At 35.9% G+C, this 12,278-nt stretch overlaps 1 protein-coding gene across 1 annotated transcript; it reads left to right on the forward strand.

Annotated features, from left to right (window-relative positions):
• Positions 1-4,475: 4,475 nt before the first annotated feature.
• Positions 4,476-7,954, forward strand: Cbr-ace-2 (the record flags this gene model as incomplete). Its single annotated transcript, XM_002639095.1, has 9 exons — positions 4,476-4,634; positions 5,460-5,663; positions 5,706-5,881; positions 5,926-6,154; positions 6,203-6,439; positions 6,484-6,908; positions 6,958-7,131; positions 7,180-7,340; positions 7,830-7,954. The coding sequence occupies 9 exons, from the start codon at positions 4,476-4,478 to the stop codon at positions 7,952-7,954; spliced, it is 1,890 nt and encodes a 629-aa protein (XP_002639141.1).
• Positions 7,955-12,278: the final 4,324 nt, after the last annotated feature.

Genomic DNA, 12,278 nt, shown 5'->3' on the forward strand with positions numbered 1-12,278 from the left:
ATTCTGAAATCCGAAAAAATCCAAAATTTAATGTTTTCAAAACAAGAAAATTTATCGAATTTTTTGATTTTCAGAATGTGTTCTATCAGAAAAAGCATATTTGAAAACCCTAAATTTGTTTTTGTAGTCTGAAATTTATCCATTCGCCTGTATTACCACGGTTTCGAAATGACCGGTTTCGAAATGTCGCGGAGCCAGATAGTTAAACTTAAACTTGACTATGTGTGGGAATTAAGCTGAAACTTGACTATGTTCTATTAAAGGTTTTAAGATGTCTGATATCTGTATCAACCAATCAGTGCTCTCAACAGATTGATCATTCTATCCCTTTGTTTCGTTTTCTTGTTGTTAAATCAGTTCAGGTGTACGAACTCGAAGAGCCCGTCCGCGAGCCTCCGAAATCTCATTTTTCTCATCTATCTCTCACTCAATTTAATTACCCTAAACCCATCATAATCATGTCATTAACAACATCTGCATCTTATGTGTTGTGGCAACTGACTGAGGAAAAAACGAAAAAAACAGATTTCGGAAAATTCGAAGGCAACCCGATACCTGGCATATACTACATAGCTAGAGAGATGACTTTTTGCATCCCCCGTGTTTAACGTACATCCCACTTTTTCATGTCATTTGTTTCTCTCTGTTTGTGCGAAAATTAGCTTTAAAGATCCACGACGTGTCAAGTGATGTCACCAAATGCGGGTAGATGGATCACGAGAAGACTAAAAAAATTGAAGAAAGTTTAAAAACGGAGACGATGACGATACCCAACGATTCTAAAGAAAATAGACATAAAAGTGTTTTCGGCGAAAGCTATCAATGAATAATTCCAGCGATTTATGACGTTGAGATCATGGGGAAGACCTATAGGTCTATAGTTTAGGTTAGAATGTTATCTTCAAAACTTAGAATAAAAAGCATTAAATTATATTGTGAGAGAGGGACAACCTAGTGGCTCTTCTTCTTGTTCAGACATACTTCTCTTATCACTCTTCTTTTGTTTGCTCTCATTGTGTCCATTTTGTTGACATGCACAGGGAGGTACATCACGTGGAAAGAAGAAGAAGAGTATCTGAAACTAATCAGATGAAGTCAACCTTTTTCTTCTTCTCCATTTTTAACTCTTTCTTCCTCATTTATTATTGAGAACTTGGATTCCCACGACTTCTTATAATCGGTCTTCTTGTCTCTTGTACACCTTTTAATCTTAAATTCTCTTCATTTTGGAGCAACTTTCTTCTTTAAAAATTGATTTTAACGTATTCTTCACTTCACCATTCTAGTTCCGAATTCAAAAAAATGAGAGGTATGAATTATTAGTTTTTCGTTTTCTTTTCTTGAAAAAAAGAGACCAAAGACTGCGTAAGACTGTGTCTCCTCCTGGACGAACTTTTTCTTTCAAACTTTGTATTCAACTTTTTATAGAAATTATGTCCTTAAAACTGCATTACATAAATATATCGTTGACCTATTTCCATAGAAAAAGTTCTTGTATAATATTCTGGTAGAATAAAAATGGGAGCTGTAAAAGAGAAGCGCCGGCGGCCGTGGCTAAAGGTCCCACAGCGAAAACTACCGCAACCTAGAACTATGTTCAATTTCCAGAATTATTTTCTCGATTTTCGTGCGTTATAAGTCATTTTTTCAGATTTTTTTTTTCGTTTTTAGGCACTATCAAAAATTTTAACTTTCCGATTTTTTTGGGAAAAGTTACAGAAAAATCGACGGAATCAAGAAACAGGAAACAAATACGGACCACTAAGACATTTTTGAATACGGTAGTTGTCGTTGAGGGACCTTCGGCCACGGCCACCGGCTTTACTCTTCCATAGCTCCGATTTTTTTTGTTCCAGAATAATATTCAACCAATTTTCAAAAGAAATTAACAAAAAGAAATATAATAACCGTATTTCCTCTAATAGAAGTCCACCTCCAATAGAAGCCCATGAACTTCTACATATTAGAGAAAATAGGGTAATTCAAAATTCCAGAATTTTGGAACTGTTTATTTTAGAACTCGAAAATTTCATAATTTCTGAATTTTCTAATTTTTAAATTTCGGAATTTCAGATTTTTAGAATTTTAGAACTTTTTCCCGGAATTTCAGAGTTTCAGAATTTCGAATTTTGAAATCCTGGAATCTCAGAATGTCATAAATTCGGAGTTTTGGGATTTAGAATTGCAGAATGAACATTTCGAATTTTCCAAAACACTGCATTACAGAATTTATAGCTTCCGAATTGTCCAATTTCTGCATTTTTGAATAAATTTTTTTTGAAAATAAATCATTGAAAAATAGAAGCCCACCTCTAATAGAAGTCCACCCTGAGAAAGTGGTTGAAAAATAGAAGCTCGTGGGGGAATTAGAGGAAATATGGTATATATAATGTATTTGAATTTTTCAATTTCAAAATTCTAATTTATTTCGAACACTTTGAAGTAATAATGTTCCGTGCTCATTTTCTTGCTCCTCCAAAATGACCAATATAACTCCTCCCTTTTCTGCTTCTTCCTCTATTCTTCTCACAAGGACCCTCACAACACTTGAGAATACTCTATGACCAGAGAATGTCAAAAACCGTGTTCCCCTCTCCCAATATATTTTTGTCCCTCACTAGTTTTCCAACCAATTTCTCTTCCTTTTCGTTAACAATTTTTTTTTCAACCCAAATCAATTTTCTCCTCCTCCTCCTCCCGATTCTCGTGTCATTTTTCCATGGATATGTCCTTCAAAATAGCCACCCATCTGCAACATTTTCACCCCATTTGCACACGATTCGGTCGTAAAATTGGCCGTAAACTTTCAGTTTTTTTGTCGCCTCCACTTCGTCTGTCACCGCTCTTCCGTGTCACACTCTCGCGCGTTTTTCACACTTTTTTGAAAATATATCTCTTCAATTTGTTTCTTTTTTTTGTAATTTTCAAGTTCTGTTCATCGGAAAAATAGAATCAAAGTATCGGGGAGCACCTAATTATAGAGAGTATCAAAGCAGAAGAAATCGAATTATTTCCGGTTTATGACTTTTCAGAATTTAAATACAAATATAGTTTCATTACCTGAATATTACGTCACAAATGAGCAACGGTGGTCAAATTTTCTGTTGCGGTTTTTGAATTAAAAAAAACGAAATTTTAAAATTTTGAATTTCGAATTCTAAAAATCTGAGATTCTGAGATTCGGAGAATCGGAATTTCCGAAATTCTTGAATTTCAGAATTTCTGGATTTCCGAATTTCCGAATTTCTGAAATTCTGAGATTCTAAAATTCTAAGATTCTGAGATTTTCGGATTCTGCGAATTTGAAGTTCGGAAAATCTGAAATTCTGAAATTCGGAAATTTTGAGATTCTGAAATTCTGAAATTCTGAAATTCTGACATTCAGAATTTCTGAAATTCTGAAATTCTGAAATCCTGAAATTCTGAAATTCTGAAATTCTGAAAATCTGAAATTTTGAAATTCTGAAATTCTGAAATTCTCAAACTCTCAAATTTTGAGATTCTAAGATTCTGAGATTTTCAGATTCTGCGAATTTTGAAGTTCGGAAAATCTGAAATTCTGAAATTCTGAAATTTTGAGATTCTGAAATTCTGAAATTCTGAAATCCTGAAATTCTGAAATTCTGAAATTCTGAAAATCTGAAATTTTGAAATTCTGAAATTCTGAAATTCTCAAACTCTCAAATTTTGAGATTCTAAGATTCTGAGATTTTCAGATTCTGCGAATTTTGAAGTTCGGAAAATCTGAAATTCTGAAATTCTGAAATTTTGAGATTCTGAAATTCTGAAATTCTGAAATCCTGAAATTCTGAAATTCTGAAATTCTGAAAATCTGAAATTTTGAAATTCTGAAATTCTGAAATTCTGAAATTCTGAAATTCTGAGATTCTAAGATTCTGAGATTTTCAGATTCTGCGAATTTCGAAGTTCGGAAAATCTGAAATTCTGAAAATCTGAAATTCTGAAATTCGTATTGCGGTTTGCGAATTATCTGACCCTGAAAATCCCCAATAGAACTTTCAGGAAATAAACTGCTACCGGTGGGGTTCGAAACGTCAGCTTAAAAATTGACTACGACGTTCAACCGTAACTCCAAAAAAACTCTAGAAAATCTCCTGTTCTGCTTCCATCACCACTTCCACATCAATCTTATTCTTTCTACTCTTCTTTATGGGATTAGTTGATCCTTCTGTTCTAAACCAAATTTCACTAATTTCGATCATACTTATTTCCGCTTCAATATCCCCCCCCCCCCCCCCGTTTCATTTCCTGATGCAGGTGTCCCTTCCCTCCTTCTAACCTGATTACCTTTGGCTCCGTCGTTTCAATTAGTATCCACCACCATAACGTCTTCACCTCGTAATTATTCAGATCATCAGACCGCCTAATTCTATGTGAATGCTAGGTGCGGCACCACACGTGATCAGAAGCCGCCGTCGTCGCAGCTAGCCTTCACAAGAAGACACTCTCTGGCCATGCGAGCGCCCGTCAATCGACGGCACCTTATTTATCACGTCTTCTACCGATTCTTATTGCTAGCTGCACTTTTCACTAAATATGTCGAAACTCGATCCATCGTCAGAGGAGATCATGTTGTACATACTCCACTTGGAACCATACGAGGAGTTGGACAGGTCAGGAAAAAGTATTGCAATTCTCACCAGTTACCCTGAATATAGATGTTTTACTCTAGTTTCAAAGTTATCGCTCTGGGGACCAGATTATAAGAACTTGGCAGAAAAATTACCGAAAAGCCTATAATAGAGGGACCCTTAACTTTTACCTTTGAGTCAATTTATCTCGATTTCTGTCAGAGATATGGAAAAAGTTGTCAACTGATAAATTGTTTATCATAATATCGCAAACATTTTATCAATTAGCAAATTTTGGATATCATGCGTAGGAGCCAAGAAAAATCGGCTCAAACTTGATAGGGGATCTCTTCTATTTCATGTCTTACGGTATTTCATGCACATTTTACAAAATGTTTGCAGTGTATAATAACTAGGGTTTAGGTGGCTGCAAAAGTTTAAAAAAGTTTTTTGTGTCGTTCTGAAAAATTTTTTAAAAAACCTATCTCCACTGGGGTCCCAGGAAGCGGGTCAGAAAGCGCGCCCCAATAAATTTTTTAAAATTTCAAAATTCGCTGCCGAACTTCGTTGACTGAGAATCAATGTTTTGAACGATGAGCGAAAAAGCGCGCGTTGCAACCCGTTGATTTTGAAGAAATAGATCATGATCTAGATCAAACCCGCGTCCACTTCAAAATTACTAAATTTCTTCTGGCCTACGAGTTTGCTGGGGCGCTTTTTCTGACCCACTTCCTGGGACCCAAGTGTACTTCTTCTTTTTATTTGAGGAACTACGATAATTGCAAAGGGTGAATTTGAAGACACAAGCCAAACTTTCTAGAAAATTTTCGATTTTCTCTGGTCTCGTCATTTATCACTCATTTCCAGACATTCGATGGTGCAAAGGTTTCTGCATTTCTGGGTGTTCCATATGCGAAGCCACCGGTCGGCTCGAGAAGATTCAAAATGGCCGAAATGATAGATCGATGGAGTGGAGAACTTGAAGCCAGAACACTTGCAAAAACATGCTATCTAACAATTGACTCTGCTTTTCCTCAATTTCCTGGAGCTGAAATGTGGAATCCTCCTGGAGTGAGAATAATTCGAAAAGTGTAAATCAAATTTGTATTTCAGGCAATATCAGAAGACTGTCTGAACATGAACATTTGGGTACCAGAAGATCACGATGGTTCTGTTATGGTCTGGATATATGGCGGAGGTTTCTTCAGTGGAACGCCTTCTTTGGATCTGTACAGTGGTTCAGTGTTTGCTGCAAAAGAGCATACGATTGTGGTTAATGTGAACTATAGGTATGATTAGGTTTTTTGGAAATAATCATTAATTTTGAATTCAGATTGGGACCCTTTGGATTCCTGTATTTTGGAGATGATTCTCCGATTCAAGGAAATATGGGTTTAATGGATCAACAATTGGCACTGAAATGGGTTCATGAGAACATTGGAGCATTCGGAGGAGACAGATCCAGAGTTACTTTGTTTGGAGAATCAGCTGGATCTGCATCAGCAACTGCTCATTTATTTGCTCCCAACTCTCATAAATACTTCAGAAATATCATTGCAAAAGTATCCAAAAAAAAAGGTTTTCAAATTTCCAAATCTTCAAATTTCCAGAGTGGCTCAATCATCAATTCATGGGCATCAGCGCCTCCTCCAACAATGCTTGATCTGTCCCTTCGTCTCGCAAAGAAGGTCAACTGCAGTTCTACAGATATGAATGTGGTTGCTAAATGTCTCCGAAGTGTTCCAGCTCATTTAGTTCAAGCAGAAGCCGACAATATATCAGGAGATATCGGTCCACCAATGACATTTGCATACGTTCCAGTTTCGTCTGATGCAAATTTCTTCCAGGTTTTCATAAAATTCAGGTTATCTTTCTCATTTCTATATTACAGGGTGATGTAATTCAAAAATTGAACAACAAACAGTTCAAAAAAGATGTGAATATAATATTTGGAAGTGTCAAAGATGAAGGAACCTACTGGCTACCGTATTACATGTCTCTTCCGAAATATGGATTTGCATTCAATCATACAATATCCGCTGAAGATCCACACAACAGAGCATTAATCACAAGAGAACATTACGAGGAGTCGATGAAAGCGTTTATGCCGTATTTTGCTGGATCCAAACTTGTATTGAATGCGTTTATGAATTCTTACGAACATGTTTCAACGAGTAATGTACCGGAAGAAAGATATCGAGATGGTGTGGCACGATTCTTGGGAGATCTTTTCTTTACTTGCTCTCTTATTGATTTTGCTGATTTGATATCAGATAATATATTCGGAAATGTTTATATGTACTATTTTACCTACAGGTTTGAACTGCAAAATTGGAGACAACTTTCATAAAGAAATATTTTCTAGGTCGAGCGCAAATCCGTGGCCTAGATGGATGGGTGTAATGCATGGATATGAAATTGAATATGCATTTGGTCAACCTTACTGGAGACCTCATCTTTACGATCAAAAACAACTTGAGGACGAAAAAAGGTTATCATCTATCATCATGCAAGTTTGGGCAAACTTTGCCAACACTGGGTAAGAAAAAGGCATTGGATACAGTAGGCAATGATCTCATTTTTTCAGAAGAACTGACTCTTTCTGGCCACAATATAACAAAATCGAACGGAAAGCAATTGAACTGGGAGAGTCTACATTACATGGGAATCATCGAATCATTGCAGATGTTCATGGATCATATTGTAGAATGATTGATGAGGCGAAAGCTTTTGTGAAGCAGAAAAATGGTAGGAAATCGGAAATTTGAGAAAATTCCGGAAAATTTTCATTTGTCAGGGTTCCGGATTCCGAGAACATTATTCCGGATTCCGGATTCCGTTTTCAAAAAAGTCATTCCGGACATCTCTGGTGACCATGCTTGTCGACGGGCCGGCTGATAACTCGCTTTAAATTTTATATAGTGGGCAAAACAACATACCAGAAGATAGAATTCGACGAGTTCAACAACCTCCAATAAGTATATACCAGCATTTAAATTAGCGACCGAGTGCGGGCCGGGCATACTGTCGGTCCGGCTAAATATTTAGGCCCGTACCATGATTCGGAGCCGGTTGATTGTTCTTGAAGATTGTTGAGCTCACCGAGCTCTATCATCTGTTGTGTTGTTTTGCCCACATCTTCAATTCTGAAGAGAGATATCAGCCGGCCGTCGACAAGTATCATAGTAATACTTTTCTGAATCATCCAAAAATTGACAAAATTTAATTTTTTTTAAGCAAGCGACTGCCGTTCAACTCGTAAATCAGACTCATCTTCAACAGAAACCAGTTCAACAGCCAATTCCCTTTACCTCTTCATCATTATTTCCCTTTCCCTTCTTATCTCTTGTATCAGTTTGTGATAATTTTAGGATTTAAAATTCCTGTTCTCTATTAGCTTTCAAATGTTTTTATTCACAATTTGGATCTCAATACCTTGTTTTCACTTCTCCCCCTGTCTTCAATCCATCTCCATTTTTGCCACAAACTCATCGAATTTACCTTTTTCAGTTTGATTTTTTTTTCTTCCTTCTCAAAACGGTGTATCTGATTATCAGTTAAATCAAATGCTTACTGCTTTCCTTTTTCTTTTTATTGTAATTTTCAATCAATTCTCTTTAATTGCTCATCAGAAGAGGAGTTTACTTGTTTTAGTAAATCACTTTTTTTAACTAGTTTAAAATTAAATAGGTTTTTTAGCTCATTTTTGTTTTCATGATTGATATTACACAACAACTCCAGAACGAGACAGCCAGCAGTAAGGGGCGTGAGAGAGCGAAGAGAGAGAGAGGGTGTGTGTGTGTACAGTGTGGTCAGTGTGGTCCTAAAAAATGTTCTTATTTTCCTTCAAAATCGTTTTTGAAAAAACACCCTTCCATACATGAGGGATTTTTGTAAAGGTTTTTTGAGGTCGCGAAAATTTTTGATTTTTCGAATTTTGATGAATTAGCTCGCGACTTGGTATGTAGGGTAAAACAAGGGCTGGAACGTTGCTTCTTTTCGAAATATTTAGGTCGCGATTTGAAAAAAAAACAATTTACAAATTACCTCATTTATGGATCTAGAATTCTGGAGGATCCTTCTATTACACGGACCTCGATTTAAAGGGGCTCTTCAATTTGTCAGGCCCTTTCTTCCAAAATACTTCATCGAAAAATTCGGTGAATTCTCGATAAAAATTTATGAATATGCATCGATTTCAATAAAATTAAGAAAAAAAGAGTATTTCAACAAAGATCGGAAATTTTGGAGTTTTCGGAATATTTTTCATTTAAAAAGTACTGAACTTTTTAATTTCAGTACTCGCATTTCGAAAGGGCTCTTCTATTAAAGGGGGCCTTCTAATACAGGTTTTATGGTATATCAGACTTCGAGAGTAATTCAGACTTTGGAAAGACAAAGAAAAAAAACTCGAAAATCGTTTCATGAAAGAGTTGAAAATAAAGTACTTCTGTGATAAGTTTCAGTAGAAATTGGCGCCGAACAATAAAGTGCCAGCCTCTAATTGAATGCCCACCCCTAATACAGTGCCACCCCAGACCACCTCCGAACAATATACACGGTGTTTTTTCAGGACGTTAAGTAAATGCTCTCTAACGCGAATACTGAAGTTAAGCGCGCTGAGTATCGACGCGCATGCTTTAAAGGTGATGTACGGTGAAATTTTTTATTGCATCAAAATGTGCAGAAATGCATGTAGATTGAAATAAAAATAAAGAAAAAATTCCTTCAGCGAGAAAAACGCATCGAAAAATACGCTGAAAGCCCTTAGGGACGAGGTTTTTTCTAGGCCGCCCGGTGAGTAAAAGCGCGCGAATTCAAACTTTCAAAATTTTTTCGCTCGTTTTCACTTTTTTTTCGGTTTTTTCAAGAGTTTTCTAGGGTAGGTATAGGTTTTCAAGAGTTTTTAGGCCGTATTTTTCGATGCGTTTTTCTCGCNGAAGGATTTTTTTTTCTTTATTTTTATTTTAATTTACATGCATTTCTGCACATTTTGATGCAATAAAAAATTTTACCGTACACCCACCTTTAAACTGAACTGCTGAGTCGCTACGCAGGTGTGTCATAATAAGTTTAGCAGCATTGATTGCTTTTTTCCAATGCTTACTGAAATCTAGCTTGCTAGAAATTAGAAAGCCTAAATCTCTTGTGATAGTTACTCTTTTTATATCCTGATTCCTTATCTTATATTTCCAATATTTTTTTTGATTTTTGAGCTCAAATTTTTGCCTCCGGACCGCAAGATTAAGAAACTGTTTTGAAACCAGGAAGCGCTCTTTTTTTTGGTAGATCGACTTTCAAATCAAAACACGGGTAAAGTTCAGGTCTCTCCCTACTAGGGAGTCCCTAGTTATTCCTTCTGGCAGAAGTCTACCGAAACAGTCAGTTTTGAGCTCAATTATCTCTGTTCTTGTGAAAGCTATCAAAAATCTGTTCACTGATAAAAATTTTTATGATATTATGATAAACAATTTATCAGCTGACAAATTTTTGATATCTTAAACGGGAATCGAGATGATTGCGCTCAAAGTGGACGGTTTCGGTGGGGCTTCCTTAGAAGAAAAAACCAGCTTACGAATAATATACAGTGCGCGTCATAATTGTAGCTAAACGATTCTGAATTAGATCTGACTTCATTCGGAATTAGATCGAATAACTCGAAATTCTGAATTAGATCTGAGTTCATTCGGAATTAGATCTGGACTAGATCTAATACCGAAGTTGCCACGAGAAATGCGCCATCAATGACTCAGCTGCCGCGGATGAATTGTTTTGTTTTTTGTTGTCCTAAATTTTTTTCGTCAGGAAAATGGGTTTTTCTCTCAACTTTTGCTTTTTTTTCGCTCGGTTATTTTAAACTATATTTTCTGGAACATATTTTAATGTGTTGTGTACGTTTTTGCAAAATTTTAGGTAAATTTTTTTAGGAACAACTGAATATTCAAAGTTCAATTCATAGAGAAGACAGTAATTCTATGAACCGACAAAAATACGACGATTTTGAAGATTTTAAATTCGGAGAAAACACTGCAGGTAATTTTTGCCCTTTTCAGCTTAAAGGATTACGTAAAAACGATGCAAGGGATCACCGAAAAAAACAAGAAAAAAAAGAGATGATAAATTTCTCTGATAGTGAGCTCAATTTACACAAGTCGAGAAGGCCTTACTTTCGGAAGCCGTGTCTTGTCATGAGCAGGTTAGTTTTCGAAAGTGTGGTGGACAAAGAAACATGTGTGAAATTGCAGGCTCTCAACCGAATGTGTCATGACCCGATTAAAACGATTCAAAAAGTTGGGATTTGTTGTATAAAACAACTGCTCTGATGAATTTATTTGGATTTGCAAAGATTTGAGTACGGAAATTATATTGAAATGGGGTCAAGTAAGTTTATTATCCTCATCACAAAGCCAAAAACTTCTTTTTTCAGTTAAATCGACATTCATTTCATAAAGAATATCCATCTTATCTACAACCGGAAACTATGACAAGAGAATTTTCAAAATCGAAAATATGGACGAGCGGAAGAATACGAATTGAGATTTTTTTTTCATAAATTTTGTCACTTTTTCTTATCTCATAGGTCCCATTATTCTCGCTGATCTCATCGTTTTCTTTTTTGCTGATCCCATTAATTCATTTGTATCACATCCCTCATTTTCGTTCCGATTTCCTATATCTAAATTTTAATCAATGTTTTTCTTTTTCTCATACTTGTTCTGTTTTCTTTTTTAATAAATTTTATTATAAATAAAGTGAATGACGTTGAAAAGAAAACAAAATTTGAAAAGCGCTCGCTACGATGCTCCGAAATCCCGCTGGTCTGTTCGGAATTAGATCTAATTCGTTCGTAGTTCATTCGGTGTTCGTTCGGAATTAGATCAGCTAAATTCTGTATTTGATCATGCCACTTCTATTTACGAACGAACCCAGATCTAATTCCGTATGAAGTCAGATCTAATTCAGAATCGTTTACCTGAGAGGACACCCTTCCGGGATGAGCGTTCTGAAAAAAACCAAAAAGGCCAAAACAAATCTGTAAACGCAGTTCGATTCAGCATGTAAAAAAACTAATTGTACAATGTTTCAGCTCCATGGAACCATTTTTAAGCTCACAGGGTTCAAGAGTCACTTTTTGGCCGCCTCATAATTATAGGGCACCCCTGGGAAATGAAAAATCTGAAGTTTTTTAAGGAAAAGTTTTTAAGTTTTTGTTGGAAGTTTTCAAAATAGTCTCAAGACAACTTTTTTGACAATATACACTAATATTGAAATCTCTATTCAAGTTTCAGAAAAAATTTCGTACATTTTCGTCATTTTCAGACTTTTTGAAATAAATCTTGAATGACTTGGCTCCTGTGTTCTAGAGGTAGATCTAATCCGAAAGAGTCAAAGTACTCTTTTGGATTAGATCCAACTCTAGAACCCACCTCTAGAATATTTTTCTATTTTTGAAATAGCAAACCCAATGAGTACCTTTACTTTCAGAAGAATCTAATTTTTTAATTTCTACTTCTTTTTGGTACGACGAATTCGAACGCTTCCAAAATCGAACAGACCTAAAACCGAACATGTGTCAAAACAGAACAAGAAATTCGAACTGTGTCGGAGTCGAACTGTCCCTAATTGGAACGCTGTTAGCCATGGGGCGCGCTATCATTATTTTTGTTTTCTCATTTTTTCCCCGCA

Source organism: Caenorhabditis briggsae, assembly GCF_000004555.2.
Source record: "Caenorhabditis briggsae complete genome, chrI, whole genome shotgun sequence".
Classification (NCBI taxonomy): Eukaryota; Metazoa; Nematoda; class Chromadorea; order Rhabditida; family Rhabditidae; genus Caenorhabditis; species Caenorhabditis briggsae.